General features: G+C 39.1%; 1 protein-coding gene across 1 annotated transcript in view; it reads right to left on the bottom strand.

Annotated features, from left to right (window-relative positions):
- Positions 1–10,822: 10,822 nt before the first annotated feature.
- The window catches only part of LOC133616998 (complexin-2-like), a 148,002-nt gene continuing 141,324 nt past the window's right edge, over positions 10,823–17,500 (bottom strand). Inside the window, exon 4 of the mRNA XM_061976636.1 lies at positions 10,823–11,857. Within this exon, the coding sequence (XP_061832620.1) occupies positions 11,663–11,857 (195 nt within the window). The 3' untranslated portion in view covers positions 10,823–11,662. The remainder of the gene's footprint in view (positions 11,858–17,500) is intronic.

The raw sequence follows: 17,500 nt of genomic DNA on the forward strand, positions 1-17,500 counted from the left end.
TCTTGTGTTTTTTATGTTGATTTAATAATTTTAAAAAAACCCAAAAAAGATACCGATAATTTCCAATATTACACTTTAAAGCATTTATTTAAAAAAATAAAATAAAATAAAATAAGATAAATAAATTAAAAACATTTTCTTGAATAAAAAAGGAAGTAAAACAATATAAAAACAGTTACATAGAAACTAGTACTTAATGAAAATGAGTCAAATCAACTGTTAAAGGTTAGTACTATTAGTGGACCATCATGTGTGCTTACGGACTGTATCCCTTGCAGACTGTATTGATATATATTGATATATAATGTAGGAACCAGAATATTAATAACAGAAAGAAACAACCCTTTTGTGTGAATGAGTGTAAATGGGGGAGGGAGGTTTTTTGGTTTTTATGTTGATTTAAAAAAAAAAAAAAAAAAAGATACCGATAATAAAAAAAACCGATACCGATAATTTCCGATATTACATTTTAAATCATTTATCGGCCAACTCTAGTGCTTGTTCTATTTTTAAACAAACCGAGCCGAGCCTGTGGCAGTTTCCAGACATTGAGACACCCTCCCAAGTTGTCCACCTCCCCTACTGCCCCTGTGCCCCAGACCTTACTCTGACCTCCTCCTGCTCAATCCTGTTGACCTCAGCAACAACAAGGTCCTTCCTCTCCTTCCTGCCTGCCTTGGACCATAGGATGGGTGGATCGCTCCATCCAAAGGTCTGCCCGGCCTGTCTGGACCATGCCCACGACTTCTTGGTGTTGCAGTCTCCCCATCGCCTTCTGGACCTCCTCCTTGGCCTTCCACTTAATTCCAGTCTCGACTCTGACATTAGCATCCGCCACTGCCCTGTCGGAGGAGTCCCTTAGCTCCATCACCAGCCTTGCCCTCTCCTGCCTGTAGCCCAGGGTGATAGATTTTAGGGGTGGAGTGAGTGTTCACCACTGTGTTACATGGCCTTTCCTTTTAACAACACTCAGTAAACGTTTGGGAACTGAGGAGACACATTTTTGAAGCTTCTCAGGTGAAATTATTTCCCATTCTTGCTTGATGTACAGCTTAAGTTGTTCAACAGTCCGGGGGTCTCCGTTGTGCTATTTTAGGCTTCATAATGCGCCACACATTTTCAATAGGAGACAGGTCTGGACTACAAGCAGGCCAGTCTAGTACCCGCACTCTTTTACTATGAAGCCACGTTGATGTGGCTTCATAGTAAAAGCCAGGGAGCTGGACAGGCCCTCTAAAAGCTACATTGTCACTGAAGGCATCAAAACTATGAATGAACACATGTGGAGTTATGGACTTAACAAAAAAAGGTGAAATAACTGAAAACAAGTTTTATATTCTAGTTTCTTCAAAATTTGGATCTGATTACTGCTTTGCACACTCTTGGCATCCTATCGATGAGTTTCGAGCACACCCGTGAAGTGAAAACCGTTTCAGGTGACTACCTCTTGAAGCTCATCGAGAGAATGCCAAGAGTGTGCGAAAAAGTAATCAGAGCAAAGGGTGGCTATTTTGAAGAAACTAGAATATAAAACATGTTTTCAGTTATTTCACCTTTTTTTTTTGTTAAGTACATAACTCCACATGTGTTCATTCATAGTTTTGATGCCTTCAGTGACAATCTACAATGTAAATAGTCATGAAAATAAAATAAAAACATTGAATGAGAAGGTGTGTCCAAACTTTTGGTCTGTACTGTATATATATATATATATATATATATATATATATATATATATATATATATATATATAATATCCACTAAGTTCAGTGACCATGTCTGTCGCCATTTTGTGTTGGTTGGATTTTTATTGTATTGAAATGTTTTCGCACCATGACTAGGGAAGGTTGTTTGCATTGGGTCATATAAGTTAATGCTCCACATTGCGTTATTCAAGGTATAATTAAAGGTCGTATACCTGATTAACTCAGGTTGTTCACTAGATGGTAACAGAATAGCAGCACCTCGACTGTTAGACTTTTAAAATGAATGCAATCCCCCTGCGGGTAAGATTCCTTATTCATTTCGTGGTGTCTCGCCGGCAATGTGAAGATTACGGCGGGCTGCACTTAGCCCGTGGGCTGTAGTTTGCACGCCCCTGAGTTACAGGGTCATATGTCGGTCATAATTAAAGTTCTCCTGTGTCGGGAAGTATTTCCTGAATTTATAAACCAAAAAAATGACAAAAGATTTTGTGACAATAAAAAACATTGATGTTATCATTGTAGTGTGGACTCGATACAGCTCTTGTACTTGGTATCGTTAGAGTCAATATTTGTATAGATCTACCCATTGTTTACATTCAGTAGCGCTAGCTATTGTATCCTACGGTGTGTATTAAAGCACGTTTCGCTGCAGGAATGGTATTTGTAAGGAACAAAGTTTATTTGTCGCCATGGAGGTCAGGATTAGTGATTTTGAAGTAGCTAAAACACTGTGGACGGACGTTAGCCACAAGCTCGCAAAGCAGCGCTTCAGTGTTTATAGTTTCACCTTTATTGTTGGTTATTAAGCCAAAATACGTCCTCTTCTGTCTCCACACTGTTTCCGCTTGTAAGTGCTTTTTGTGTGTGTGTTGACTCACATGCGTCTCGGCTCATAATACCAGCAAAGTCACCATGGTGCGCCATCATGTTCATGGAAAAAAAAAAAAGCCGGGACACGCCTCTGCTCGCTCTTTCCACATCACGGCCTCGCGCCGTGCAAAGCTGCAGGCAATCTGCAACCAGCGCACCTGGGACTAATCAAGACAAGCAGCATAAAGACCAGCAGACCCGAAGATCCGGTGCCGGAACGTAGTTGTCTGTATACAGTAAGCTATCGTGTCTCTGGCTCCCCTCCCACGTATTTGCTCTCTCTCTGTCTTCCCAGTTCCCGTGTCTTATGTCCTTTGTGTTTCCCGCAGTGATTACCCTGTCTCCCGTGATCGAGCTGTGTGCCTCGACTTCCTGTTGGATTCCGGACTGCCTCCCTCGATCCTCGACCCCCTGTTTGGACAAGAACCTTTTGACTCCTCGCTATACAGCCCCGACACACTGCCTGTCTCACGGACATTCGAGCCTGCCTTTCCCCTCCAGGACTTCCGCCTCTCGCTCAACACTCACGGTAACACACAACAGTTCATTCCACACATAGTCTCACACACACCCACGTTTGGATTTTTGTCACACTTCATTCTCTACTTTATATTAGTATTGTTTATTATTTCATATATATATATATATATATATATATATATGTAGTGTTTATACATATAATAAATCATAGAGCTACTAAGCCCCCTTTTGGTCTGTGCCGTCTACTCCCTTCTGTAAACATAACACCTAAGTTAGTTTGGCGGTTAGCTTTGCTATTAGCATACCTGTTCCTGGCTTGCTCTCGGTGTGTAAGATGCTTAGCCTCGTCCTCCAGTGATAATTAAACTTGCATCAAGGGTTGGAATTGGGGGTTAAATCACCGAAATGATTCCCGGGCGCGGCCACCGCTGCTGCTCACTGCTCCCCTCACCTCCCAGTGGGTGAACAAGGGGATGGGTCGAACGCAGAGAATAATCTCACCACATCTAGTGTCTGTGTGACAATCATTGGTACTTTTTGTTTTTCAGTCTGCTGACATATGCAGTAACATATTGTGTCATTTTCCATTCTATTATTTTGTCAAAATTATTAAGGACAAGTGGTAGAAAATGGATTATTAATCTTCTTGTTCATTTACTGTTAATATCTGCTTACTTTCTCTTTTAACATGTTCTATCTACACTTCTGTTAAAATGTAATAATCACTTATTCTTCTGTTGTTTGATACTTTACATTACTTTACAAATTTGGGCATCAATCTGATACCAAGTCGTTACAGGATCATACATTGGTCATATTCAAAGTCCTCATGTGTCCAGGGACATATTTCCTAAGTTTCTAAAGACCGGTACTTTTCAGAGGTGGAATAGTACCGAAAATGAGTTAGTATGGCGGTACTATACTAATACCGGTATACCGTACAACCCTAATTGCACGAAAACATGACTTTGTTTCTTAAGAACACAGAGAGACAAAAGGACAATGGAAGCTTCCAGGAAATCACTTTATTCTCAGAGTGTGCAGTGATTCCATTTTTCCACCGTTTTTTTGTTTTGTTTTGTTTGTTTGCATGGAGGTTTACAGACGAAAAGATCTGCATGCAAGTGAGGCTAACAAGGTGGCGCGTTGAAACACGGACAGGACACCAAAAAAAACCGCTTACATCAAACAATCGCACACCACGGAGCATGCATACATTTTTCCGGACAAATAGGGAGGAAGAAGAAGAAGTTAGAAGACTTTGCCGTAGAAAAAGAATGCACCTTTTTGTTTAGGTAGGAGAAAATGAACCCCCCGGAATGAGAAACGACCACAAACTACCAGAGGACAGAAACAGGAACAGCTAGAAGACGAGAGCACAAAAGTAGCGCACTAGCTTTAGAATCTTCTCAACGTAAGCGTAGAGGTCGGTTACATTCAAGTCACATCTAAAGAGTACTTTTATTGTGAAGTTTTCCGTTGGTATGACATTAATGGCTGTGCGAGTGGCAAAAGGCAGTGTCCCGTTAGCCGTCTGGAGCGTAACCAAGCCCAGTAATCATTCTAATCAAAACAATGAGGACGTGTGAAGGCGGTCTTGTATGTATCACAAAGGAGGGCACGGCAGTTTGGTCTCGGTACAAAATGAGTCTGCGTAAAAGGTAGGGCAGTAGTTGTAGCTTCGGGGGATTGACGTCGCATGTAAACAACAACCAAAGGACCGCGTCAGCGAATTACCGTATTTTTCGGACTATAAGTCGCAGTTTTTTTCATAGTTGTGGGTGCGACTTATACTCAGGAGCGACTTATGTGTGAAATTATTAACACATTACCGTAAAATATCAAATAATATTATTTAGCTCATTCACGTAAGAGACTAGACCAGTGGTTCTGAACCTGGGTTCGATCGACTCATCGTTTAAACAAAAACTTCTCCCTGTCGGCGTATTATGGATACCCCCCAAACAATGTTCCCTCTAATATTCCATATGTGTGAGCAAACGCAAAAACTCCTTGAGCAATCAGTGAAGCCCATATGAGCAAAGTCAGACGTGCACATGCACTGTGGTCACACCTGCAGCACACCTGTCCCAAACCTGACTAAACAACAAGTTCATCCATCCATCTTCTTCCGCTTATCCGAGGTCGGGTCGCGGGGGCAACAGCCTAAGCAGGGAAGCCCAGACTTCCCTCTCTCCAGCCACTTCGTCCAGCTCTTCCTGTGGGACCCCGAGGCGTTCCCAGGCCAGCCGGGAGACATAGTCTTCCCAACGTGTCCTGGGTCTTCCCCGCGGCCTCCTACCGGTCGGACGTGCCCTAAACACCTCCCTAGGGAGGCGTTCGGGTGGCATCCTGACCAGATGCCCGAACCACCTCATCTGGCTCCTCTTGATGTGGAGGAGCAGCGGCTTTACTTTGAGCTCCCCCCGGATGGCAGAGCTTCTCACCCTATCTCTAAGGGAGAGCCCCGCCACCCGGCGGAGGAAACTCATTTCGGCCGCTTGTACCCGTGATCTTGTCCTTTCGGTCATAACCCAAAGCTCATGACCATAGGTGAGGATGGGAACGTAGATCGACCGGTAAATTGAGAGCTTTGCCTTCCGGCTCAGCTCCTTCTTCACCACAACGGATCGATACAGCGTCCGCATTACTGAAGACGCCGCACCGATCCGCCTGTCGATCTCACGATCCACTCTTCCCTCACTCGTGAACAAGACTCCGAGGTACTTGAACTCCTCCACTTGGGGCAAGATCTCCTCCCCAACCCGGAGATGGCACTCCACCCTTTTCCGGGCAAGAACCATGGACTTGGAGGTGCTGATTCTCATCCCAGTCGCTTCACACTCGGCTGCGAACCGATCCAGTGAGAGCTGAAGATCCTGGCCAGATGAAGCCATCAGGACCACATCATCTGCAAAAAGCAGAGACCTAATCCTGCAGCCACCAAACCAGATCCCCTCAACGCCTTGACTGCGCCTAGAAATTCTGTCCATAAAAGTTATGAACAGAATCGGTGACAAAGGGCAGCCTTGGCGGAGTCCAACCCTCACTGGAAACGTGTCCGACTTACTGCCGGCAATGCGGACCAAGCTCTGACACTGATCGTACAGGGAGCGGACTGCCACAATCAGACAGTCCGATACCCCATACTCTCTGAGCACTCCCCACAGGACCTCCCGAGGGACACGGTCGAATGCCTTCTCCAAGTCCACAAAACACATGTAGACTGGTTGGGCAAAGTTCAATGTTTTATTATTATAATCAAATGACAGCAGTCATTTCCATGAGATTTTCTAATATAAGTGTTTTGGCCCACTTACAATGACTATAACATATTGTTTTTCATGAGTTGTGTACTAGTATTATATGTCTGGGTGGGGGTCCTGCTTTGGAAATAATGTGTACCCCTTTCAGATATCGCATTTAGTTCCCACTAAAACATTCACATGTTGCACAATGACATGTAAACATGGGATCATGTGTACATTCCTGTAACTTTCTGTTTGTAAAATATACCTTTATAAGTATTTATTTAATATAATAACATCGTTTTATGACTACGGTTCGGGGAATGCGCATATGAAACTGGTGGGGTTCGGTACCTCCAACAAGGTTAAGAACCACTGGACTGGACGTATAAGATTTCATGGGATTTAGCGATTAGGAGTGACAGATTGTTTGGTAAACGTATAGCATGTTCTATATGTTATAGTTATTTGAATGACTCTTACCATAATATGTTACGTTAACATACCAGTTGGTTATTTATGCCTCATATAACGTACACTTATTCAGCCTGTTGTTCACTATTCTTTATTTATTTTAAATTGCCTTTCAAATGTCTATTCTTGGTGTTGGCTTTTATCAAATACATTTCCCCCAAAAAATGCGACTTATACTCCAGTGCGACTTATACTCCGAAAAATACGGTAGTAGAATATGCGAAAACAAAGAAACGACAAAGAGAATGTCGTGTCCGTGGTCTTTGGTTTGACTGGATTACGTCTTTCGTGACGAGCGGCGAGTCCGATCCAAGGCAGTTTCATAGCGGGTTGGGGAATACACATTGGCGTAATCACAATCGTCGCGACAAAAAGCTAATTTGTCTTTGTGAAATGAAAGAGATTTGTGTGCTTTGCTCAAACTACAGACTCTCGAGGGGGGGGGGGGAGAAAAAAAAAACACAACTTCTTACGTCTACGACTTGTTTATTTAAAACGCACACTACACCACTGATTGCGTCGTTTGTTGTTATCCAGTTTCACTTAATTGGTCCGAACACGATTATTTATTCACTTCAAATAACGTATTTGGTAACACTTTAGTATGGGGAACATATTCACCGTTTGACCGTACTTAAATGTATAATAGACTGTATTTATATTCTTCACATGTGAATAATGCTGTATAATACTGTATTTATATTATTCACATGTGAATAATGCTGTATAATAGACTATTTATATTATTCACATGTGAATAATGCTGTATAATAGACTGTATTTATATTATTCACATGTAAATAATGCTGTATAATAGACTGTATTTATATTATTCACATGTGAATAATGCTGTATAATAGACTTTATATTATTCACATGTGAATAATGCTGTATACTAGACTGTATTTATATATTTTTTTGGAATCGATTAAGAATCGTTACAAATAAGAATCACGATTAATCTGATAATCGATTAGATTTTTTTTTTTGACACCCCAACCAGCCAATTTCTAACAAACTTATTTTTTGTCATTTCAAAGTAATTTTTACATTTCTAATGCGTTAATAGAGTATCAAACATTACAACACAAATGTTCCTATTTGATTTATTCATATAGGAAAATATCTCCAGCAGGCTTTTAGACTTAAAATTGCACTGGAATAGCGAAAATGCTAACAATTAATAATTGTCACAAGCCTTTTGAATATATATATATATATATATATATATATATATATATATATATATATATATATATATATATATATATATATATTCTTTAAACGTGTTACCAAGCAAAAGTGTCTAATTCATTTAAAATAAGAAATGTATGTACCAAAAACGCATGTTTATGTAATTAATTAGTTGTATTTCAGGACAAAACATGAGAAATATATTCTATGTCAGGGGTGTCAAACGTACGGCCCTAGGGCCGGATCAGGGTGAGTTTGCCAAGTATAAAAACGAACCTGAAATTTTTGAATGAAAGAAACAGCTGTTCTAAATGTGTCCACCAGATGTCGCAATAGCAATTTTTTGTATCTTTGTAGATTATTGCTACATATGTACAAAATAAACCACATGATGTTAGTACATCAGTCGAGGAAAATGATCAAACTACATACAATTATTTTGATGTCATTTTTTTTAATCTTGATTGAAAATGAACACCATTAAACATTATCAGAAAATATAAATAACGACAAATAAATTAACCGCAACTTGTAAGTGTAAAAAAAACCCCAACAACATTATGATTTGTAAATTTTTTAGAATGTGCTTGTTCTATTTTTAAACAAAGAAAACAATCTGAAGTTATCTTTAGTTTTAAGTTATCCTGCCGTGATTTTACCAGATTTTTTCTCCACGTGTTCCCCCATCTAAAATTAGTTTGACACCCCTGTTCTGTGTTATGGGTTAAAGATAATGTACACATCATGTTATATATAATATTATGATATGCGTTTTAACACACAATCACGTCATCTGGGTTTGCTTTTTCTGGCTCTTGATCGGTCAAAATGCATTTTTTGGAGGGGATTTTTTTTTGGAGGGGGAATGGAAGTATGTGTGTTTTCGCAAATAGCGTCGGTGCAGACACAACCTCAGGCTAACATCGAGGCCACATATCTGGCGGAATGTCGGAAATAGCTGGAATGTTTTGAAACGATCATCTGACGACCCCTCGACTGATGATAGTAATAACTACGATACCACTCACGTCACTTTTAAACACGGCGCGCTCAACATTGGCGAGTGAACTACTTGTTAACGGAAACATCCAACATCTTCACGTTTAAACACACAACAGTGAAGATTGTCCGTCGTTGTCGACAAGATGAAGTATATATTGCACTATTGCCACTCTTCTCGTTTTTTCATCCTTTCTTTTTATAGAAAAAAAAAACGGTGCAAAAGTAAAGAGCGGTGAAAAACGACAAAACCGAGCCGCTCCCTGCCGCCACAGGACGGCGACTCGGAGAACTCGAAACAATCTTTTTACTGCTTGGAGACAAACTTTGTCAGTTCGGATTTTTTATTTATTTTTTTTAGTCATTTTCTATAACCCCCTCCTCCCTGTGGAAGAACATTTGAAGTCAACAATGGAGGCTGATCACCAAGTCTAACGTGGAAAAGCGGTTATTGCCTCAAATAGTTGATGACTACATCACAACGTCACAAATCATGCCAATAATCGCCCGTCCTGTTAGGTAATGAATTTCACTTTAAGACGACACACACACACACACACACACACACACACACACACACACACATTCTTGTATTTGTTACCTTCTTGAGACCTCCGAAAAATGCCTACCTCTTTAGGACCACCCTTTCTAGACATATAAAGATGTGTATTTACAACATTAATAATATATACATACTTTAATAATAATAATAATAAATTTTATTTGTAAAAAGCACTTTACATTGAGCAAACAACCTCAAAGTGCTACAGCGTATCAAAATAAAAAGATGATAAAAAATAAAAAACTAGTACAGCCAAATAGCTAAAACTAGTATGCATACATCTAAAAAAAAAGGCCTTTCCAAAAAGAAGGGTTTTTAAGCCTTTTTTTAAAAGCATCCACAGTCTGTGGTGCCCTCAGGTGGTCAGGGAGAGCGTTCCACAGACTGGGAGCGGCGGAGCAGAAAGCCCGGTCTCCCATTGTCCGTAGCTTTGTCCTCGGACAAAGTATCATTTTGCAAATATAAAAAAAAGCTTGTTGTGAAAACGGAGTTGGATTTTCCCAAGAAAAAAAGTCACAATTTCACAAGAAAAACGTAGAATTTTGGCAGTGTTACGATAAAAGTCGTCATTTTACTCAACGCAAGTCAACATTTTACAAGAAAAAAACGCACATTTGTGACAAAAGTTGGAATTTCACTCGATAACAGTTGCAATTTTACAAGAAAAGCGTAAGATTTTGGCAATTTTATGAAAAAAGTTGTATTTTGACTCGACAAAAGACAATTTTATAAGAAAACTTAAAAATTTGGGCAATATTACAATAATAATAATAATCGGAATTTTACTTGGCAAAATGATGACAAAAGTCATTTTCATCGAGGCGGCATAGCTCGGTTGGTAGAGTGGCCGTGCCAGCAACTTGAGGGTTCCAGGTTCGATCCCCGCTTCCGCCATCCAAGTCACTTGGGCAAGACACTTTACCCACCTACTCCCAGTGCCACCCACACTGCTTTAAATGTAACTTAGATATTGGGTTTCGCTATGTAAAAGCACTTTGAGTCACTAGAGAAAAGTGCTATATAAATATAATTCATATTATTAATAATGTCACTGTTTTACAAGAACAACACAAAACTGGCAATATTGTGATAAAAGTCAGAATGTTATATGACAAATGTCACCATTTTGCATTGAATAGTAATCATTTAACATTTAAAAAGTAATATTTTTACGAGAAAATATTGCAATATTACTGAAACAGAAAGAAAATTAGGAAATGTTCCCAATTTTATCAGAAAAAAGTTGACATTGTGAGAAAAAGACTGCTTTTAGTAAAATTTTTTGGTTTTTAATCTTCATTATTTACGTCAAGGTATTACACTATGTCTCTATATACATATATATTTTTTTAAATTTAATTTTGGCCAAAGGGGGCGCATTTCAATTTCTGACACACACTTATTTCATATGTTGACCAGAGGGGGAACACTTTTAAAACCGACACACAGCTGGACAGGACAAAAAAACAAAAAAACATTCTCTATTAGATGCAATGGTTTTCCGTATTGGGACCATGATTTATGTCCTAACAATCACCAAAAATGATTCCCGGGCGCGGCACCGCTGCTGCTCACTGCTCCCCTCACCTCCCAGGGGGTGAACAAGGGTAATGGGTCAAATTTCACCACACCTAGTGTGTGTGTGACAATCATTGGTACTTTAACTTGTTCACACCTCCTCATGTGGAAGCTACTTTTCCTTGTTGATGTCTCAAGAAGGGTAGAAATACAACACACACACAACACACACACACACACGCACACACACACACACACACAGAGAGAGAGACCGCGTGTATCAAATATTACTAAGAAAGTAAAAGAAAAATGATTTGGATATCGTCTTTAAAGATAAAAATATGGCTTGTACTCATCTATCCGTAATGTCATATATTTATATATATATATCATTATTGTTTTTTTATTTACAAATAAAAGCGAAAAAAACAACATTACAATAAATGGAAAAAACCTCCGATCAGCATGTTTTAGAACCAAAAAAAAAAAGTTGACCCCCCACAGAGAAAGTGGAGGATGACGTCACACGTTGTGCAGCTGCAGCACATTGAGAAGAGAAGAAGAGCGAAGAAGGGGAGGGGGAGGGGCAGATAGGAGCGCGGCGGGAAGGTTTATTTTTTACTGAACATATCCATGAGCGGAGTCGGTATGAACTTCATGACCGTGTCCACGATGCTCTCCTCCTCCTCCTCGTCGCCGCAGCCGGTGGGCACCGCCTTCTTTGGGCGGGTCAGGCTGCCCTCGGAGGCCTGCTCCATGGCGGCCGCCGCCTCCGCCTCCTTCTCCTCCTTCTTCTTGATGCCGTACTGCACAGAAAAGCACAGGAGCAAAGTTGTGGCGTCACAATTAGTCGCAGATTTTTGGGTCCAAAATGCGTGACCAGCAGATATGCGAGACCATTCTCAAAACTATTTTTTAAGTAGCAGTAGAGTTGCCTCGATATATTATCATTTATACAGTCATAGTCAAAAGTTGACATACACTTGTAAAGAACATCATGTCATGGCTGTCTTGAGTTTCCAATCATTTCTACAACTCTTATTTTTTTGTGATAGCGTGATTGGAGCACATACTTGTTGGTCACAAAAAACATTCAGGAAGTTTGCTTCTTTTATGAATTTATTATGGCTCTACTGAAAATGTGAGCAAATCTGTTGGGTCAAAAGTATACATACAGCAACATACATGATCAATGTTGGTGATGTAGAAAAGTTACAATCAAATCAAATTAGCTTCATGGCCTCTTAACTTCATGTGAGTGATTATGATTGACGACACCTGTTGACTTCTCTGAGGCCATTTAAATAGGGCTCATGTGATGCAGTCATTAGACTCGGTTACAAACGTGACAATGGGAAAGTCAAAGGAACTCAGCACAGATCTGAAAAAACAAATCATTGACTTGAACAAGTCAGTAAAGTCACTTGGGGGCATTTCAAAGCAGCTTAAGGTTCCAAGAACAACTGTGCAGACAATTGTAAGTATAAAGTGCATGGCACAGTTTTGTCACTGCCACGATCAGGAAGAAAACGCAAACTATCACCTGCTGCTGAGAGAAAATTGGTCAGGATGATCAAGAGTCAACCGAGAACCACCAAAAAGCAGGTGTGCAATGAAATGGAAGCTGCTGGAACACAGGTGTCAGTGTCCACAGTCAAGCGTGTTTTGCATCGCCATGGACTGAGAGGCTACCATGCAAGAAGGAAGACCTTGCTCCAGAAGTGACACCTTAAGGCTGGTCTAAAGTTTGCTGTTGATCACATGGACAAAGATAAGACCTTCTGGAGGAAAGTTCTGTGGTCAGATGAAACAAATATTGTTGTTTGGCCACATTACCCAGCAATATGTTTGGAGGAGAAAAGGTGAGGCCTTTAATCCCAGGAACACCAAACCTACCGTCAAGCATGGTGGTGGTAGTATTATGCTCTGGGCCTGTTTTGCTGTCAATGAGAGTAAACGGGACAATGAAAAAGGAGGATTACCTCCAAATTCTTCAGGACAAGCTAAAATCATCAGCCCGGAGGTTGGGTCTTGGGCACAGTTGGGTGTTCCAACAGGACAATGACCCCAAACACACGTTAAAAGTGGTAAAGGAATGGCTAAATCAGGCTAGAATGAAGGTTTTAGAATGGCCTTCCCAAAGTCCTGACTTAAACGTGTGGACAATGCTGAAGAAACAAGTCCATGTCAGAAAACCAACACATTTAGCTGAACTGCACCAATTTTGTCAAGAGGAGAGGTCACAAATTCAAGCAGAAGCTTGTTGATGGCTACCAAAAAGCGCCTTATTGCAGTGAAACTTGCCAAGGGACATGTAACCAAATATTAACATTGCTGTATGTATACTTTTGACCCAGCACATTTGCTCACATTTTCAGTAGACTCATAATAAATTCATAAAAGAAGCAAACTTCATGAATGTTTTTTGTGACCAACAAGTATGTGCTCCAATCACTCTATCACAAAAAAATAAGAGTTGTAGAAATGATTGGAAACTCAAGACAGCCATGACATTATGTTCTTTACAAGTGTATGTCAACTTTTGACCACGACTGTATGTGAATTATGAGACTTCCAAAGTTTGCGAGTAGATAGATATGATCAAAATAGTATCAATATCATGGCGATTCCCGAGCCATTTTGAAAGATAATGAGGAAGCCAGTCATGTGATCCGTGACGTAGAGGAGGAACCACAGATCACTTCTCCATCAACAACAATGCCAATCGAGCTGACTTTGTGAGAGCAAACAAAGATTACTTTGGGAAAAATTATGATCCAGGACTAGGTTTGTACAGTATACCGGTATTAGTATAGTAATGAAATAGTAATGATACTAATGGATCATATTCGGTACTATACCGCCTCTGAAAAATACCGGTCCACCACCCCCCTGCGCCCCCGTCGTCGTCACGTGGTCACATTGCTGGTTTACGAGCAGACGAGCATGTTCGGCAGCGCACAATCACGGAGTACTTACAAGCAGACACAGTGTGTAGACAGAAAAGGGAGAACGGACGCATTTTGGCTTAAAAAGTAAAGATAAAGGTGAAGTTATAACACTGAAACACCCTCAGGAAGAGGTGCTTTAAGACATGGCTAGCTAGCTAGTGGCTAAAGTCCAGCCCCAGTCTGCAGTGTTTTAGCTACTTCTAAATCACTAATCCTTGTCTCCATGGCGACAAATAAAGTAAGTTTCTTACAAGTATTATTATCACTGCAGAACGAGGAATAGCTAAACATGCTTCACTGCACACCGTAGCTCACCGGCGTCACAATGTAAACAAACGCCATTGGTGGATCTACACCTGACATCCACTGTAATGATACCAAATACAGGAGCGATACTACTATGATTACGTCGATATTTTTTGGCATCACAACATCTTTTTTCAATGTATATTATGTTTATAAAGTCAGGAAATATGTCCCTGGACACATGAGGACTTTGTATATGACCAATGTATGATATTGTAACTACTTGGTATCGCATTGATACCCAAATGTGTGGTATCATCCAAAACTAATGTAAAGTATCAAACAGAAGAATAATTGCTTATTACATTTTAACAGAAGTGTAGATAGAACATGTTTAAAGAGAAAGTAAGCAGATATTAACAGTAAATGACCAAGTAGATTAATAATTCATTTTCTACCACTTGTCCTTAATAATGTTGACAAAATAATAGAATGTAAAATGACACAATATGTTACTGCATATGTCAGCAGCTAAATTAGGAGCCTTTGTTTGTTTGCTTACTACTAAAAGACAAGTTGTCTTGTATGTTCACTATTTCATTTAAGGACAAACTTGCAATAAGAAACATCTGTTTAATGTACCCTAAGATTTTTTGTTAAAATAAAGCCAATGATGACATTTTTTGTGGTGCCCTTTATTTAGAAAAGTATGTTACGAAAGTCACTTATATTGCAAACCTTATTTTTGGACGACGATGACATACACACGATGGGCGGTATAGCTCGGTTGGTAGAGTGGCCGTGCCAGCAACTTGAGGGTTCCAGGTTTGATCCCCGCTTCCGCCATCCTAGTCACTACCGTTGTGTCCTTGGGCAAGACACTTTACCCACCTGCTCCCAGTGCCACCCACACTGGTTTAAATGTAACTCAGATATTGGGTTTCACTATGTAAAGCGCTTTGAGTCACGAGAGAAAAAGCGCTATATAAATATAATTCACTTCACATTGTCGTGTTTTTTAATTCCGAACAGTATTTCGCTCAGCATGCGCGTGCATTAATAACGGCGGCGCCAAGAGAAGCGAGGCGCACGCCGCCAAGCGCCGGCTGGTCAACAGGCAGCAGGAAGCTCGGTCTTGAGGCAAAGATGCGGAAAATGAGATGAACTCCTCCGTGACCCCCCCCCCCTTATAATGGGATTGCGGAGCAATAAATATCCTGAAGGAAGACGACTGGCGCCGCTTTCTGCTGCGTCGACGCGCTCGGGTGTGTGTTTTGAGAGCGCGGGCGAAGGGTCGTCGTGGGATCACTTAGACTAATATAATTGCAGACGAAACGGCTTGTCAGCCTTTCTCGGCCACCATTTGCTCGCAATTCATCAGGGCCCGAAGGCAATCTCAGAGCCATATAGCGTCCACCGGATGACTTTTTCTTTGTTTTACACGGTGGCAACGCAGCACATTGACGCTACGACACCAATAGACTGGTTATAATATTTTTATGATACGATACATGTGCATCGTCAAAAACCTTTATTAGCTTTTCTGGCGCAGAGCTTGTTAGATGTGAAAGATTGGATTAGGACTGAATACGTAGGACCAATTAAGACCCCCAGCGTGAGGGCGTTGTCCATCTTGCAGCACAACGCACTGTCAAGAGGCCTTTTTGGTCACGTTCTGTTTAGCTTCATATTATTCAGTGTTTCCCACAGGACTGCAATCTCATCGTGGCATTGGGTCATTTGCATAATTAACCATGATGCATTTGCATGTCATTTTTATGGACGGCGCCGGAGACAAAAAGTGAGCAGTACAAATATGTTTAGAGCTGTGAAACAACTCATTTTCAAAATCTGATTATTCCCACTTTTGAATTTGGGTGAATCACAATTAATCACAGGTTATCACTCGCAGATGAAACTAACTTAACTTAACCTAACAAAAAATATATATATATTTGGACATAAATGCAATTAAATTGTCAGAATTTCAGACACAAACATTTGAAAAAAAAAAAGTTTTTACTTGAACGCACATTTATTTTAATTTGGATTAATCACAATTAATCACAGGTTATCACTCGCAGATTAAACTAATTTAACATAACTTAAAAAAAAAAAATATTTGGAGATAAATGCAATTTTATTTCATATACAAATTTTTTCTTTAAATGTTTTTACTTGAACGCACACTTTTTAATTTGGATTAATCACAATTAATCACAGGTTATCACTCACAGATGAAACTAATTTAACATAACTTAAAAAAAAATATTTGGAGATAAATGCAATTTTATTTCATACACAAATATTTAAAAAAAAAAGTTTTTACTTAAACGCACACTTATATCATACATAAACGTTTAAAACATTTTTTTTTTTACTTAAAACGCACACTTTTTAATTTGGATTAATCACAGGTTATCACTCGCAGATAAAACTAATTTAACATAACTTAAAAAAAACAATATTTGGAGATAAATGCAATTTTATTTCATATACAAATTTTTTCTTTAAATGTTTTTACTTGAACGCACACTTTTTAATTTGCATTAATCACAATTAATCACAGGTTATCACTCGCAGATGAAACTAATTTAACATAACTTAAAAAAAAATATTTGGAGATAAATGCAATTTTATTTCATATACAAATTTTTTCTTTAAATGTTTTTACTTGAACGCACACTTTTTAATTTGGATTAATCACAATTAATCACAGGTTATCACTCGCAGATTAAACTAATTTAACTTAACCTAACAAAAAAAATATATATATATATATATTTGGACATTAATACAATGTTATTGTCAGAATATTATACACAAACATTTTTTTTTAAATGTTTTTACTTGAATGCACACTTTTGAATTTGGATTAATCACAATTAATCACAGGTTATCACTCGCAGATGAAACTAACTTAACCAAACAAACAAAAAAAACTATATTTGGACATAAATGTAATTTAATTGTCAGAATATCATACACAAACATTTTTTTTAAATGTTTTTACTTGAACGCACACTTTTGAATTTGGATTAATCACAATTAATCACAGGTTATCACTCACAGATGAAACTAACTTAACATAACTTAAAAAAAATAATATTTGGAGATAAATGCAATTTTATTTCATACACAAATATTTAAAAAAAAATGTTTTTACTTAAACGCACACTTTTTAATTTGGATTAATCACAATTAATCACAGGTTATCACTTGCAGATGAAACTAATTTAACATAACTTAAAA

Source organism: Nerophis lumbriciformis, linkage group LG16, assembly GCF_033978685.3.
Source record: "Nerophis lumbriciformis linkage group LG16, RoL_Nlum_v2.1, whole genome shotgun sequence".
In the NCBI taxonomy this organism is placed as follows: Eukaryota; Metazoa; Chordata; class Actinopteri; order Syngnathiformes; family Syngnathidae; genus Nerophis; species Nerophis lumbriciformis.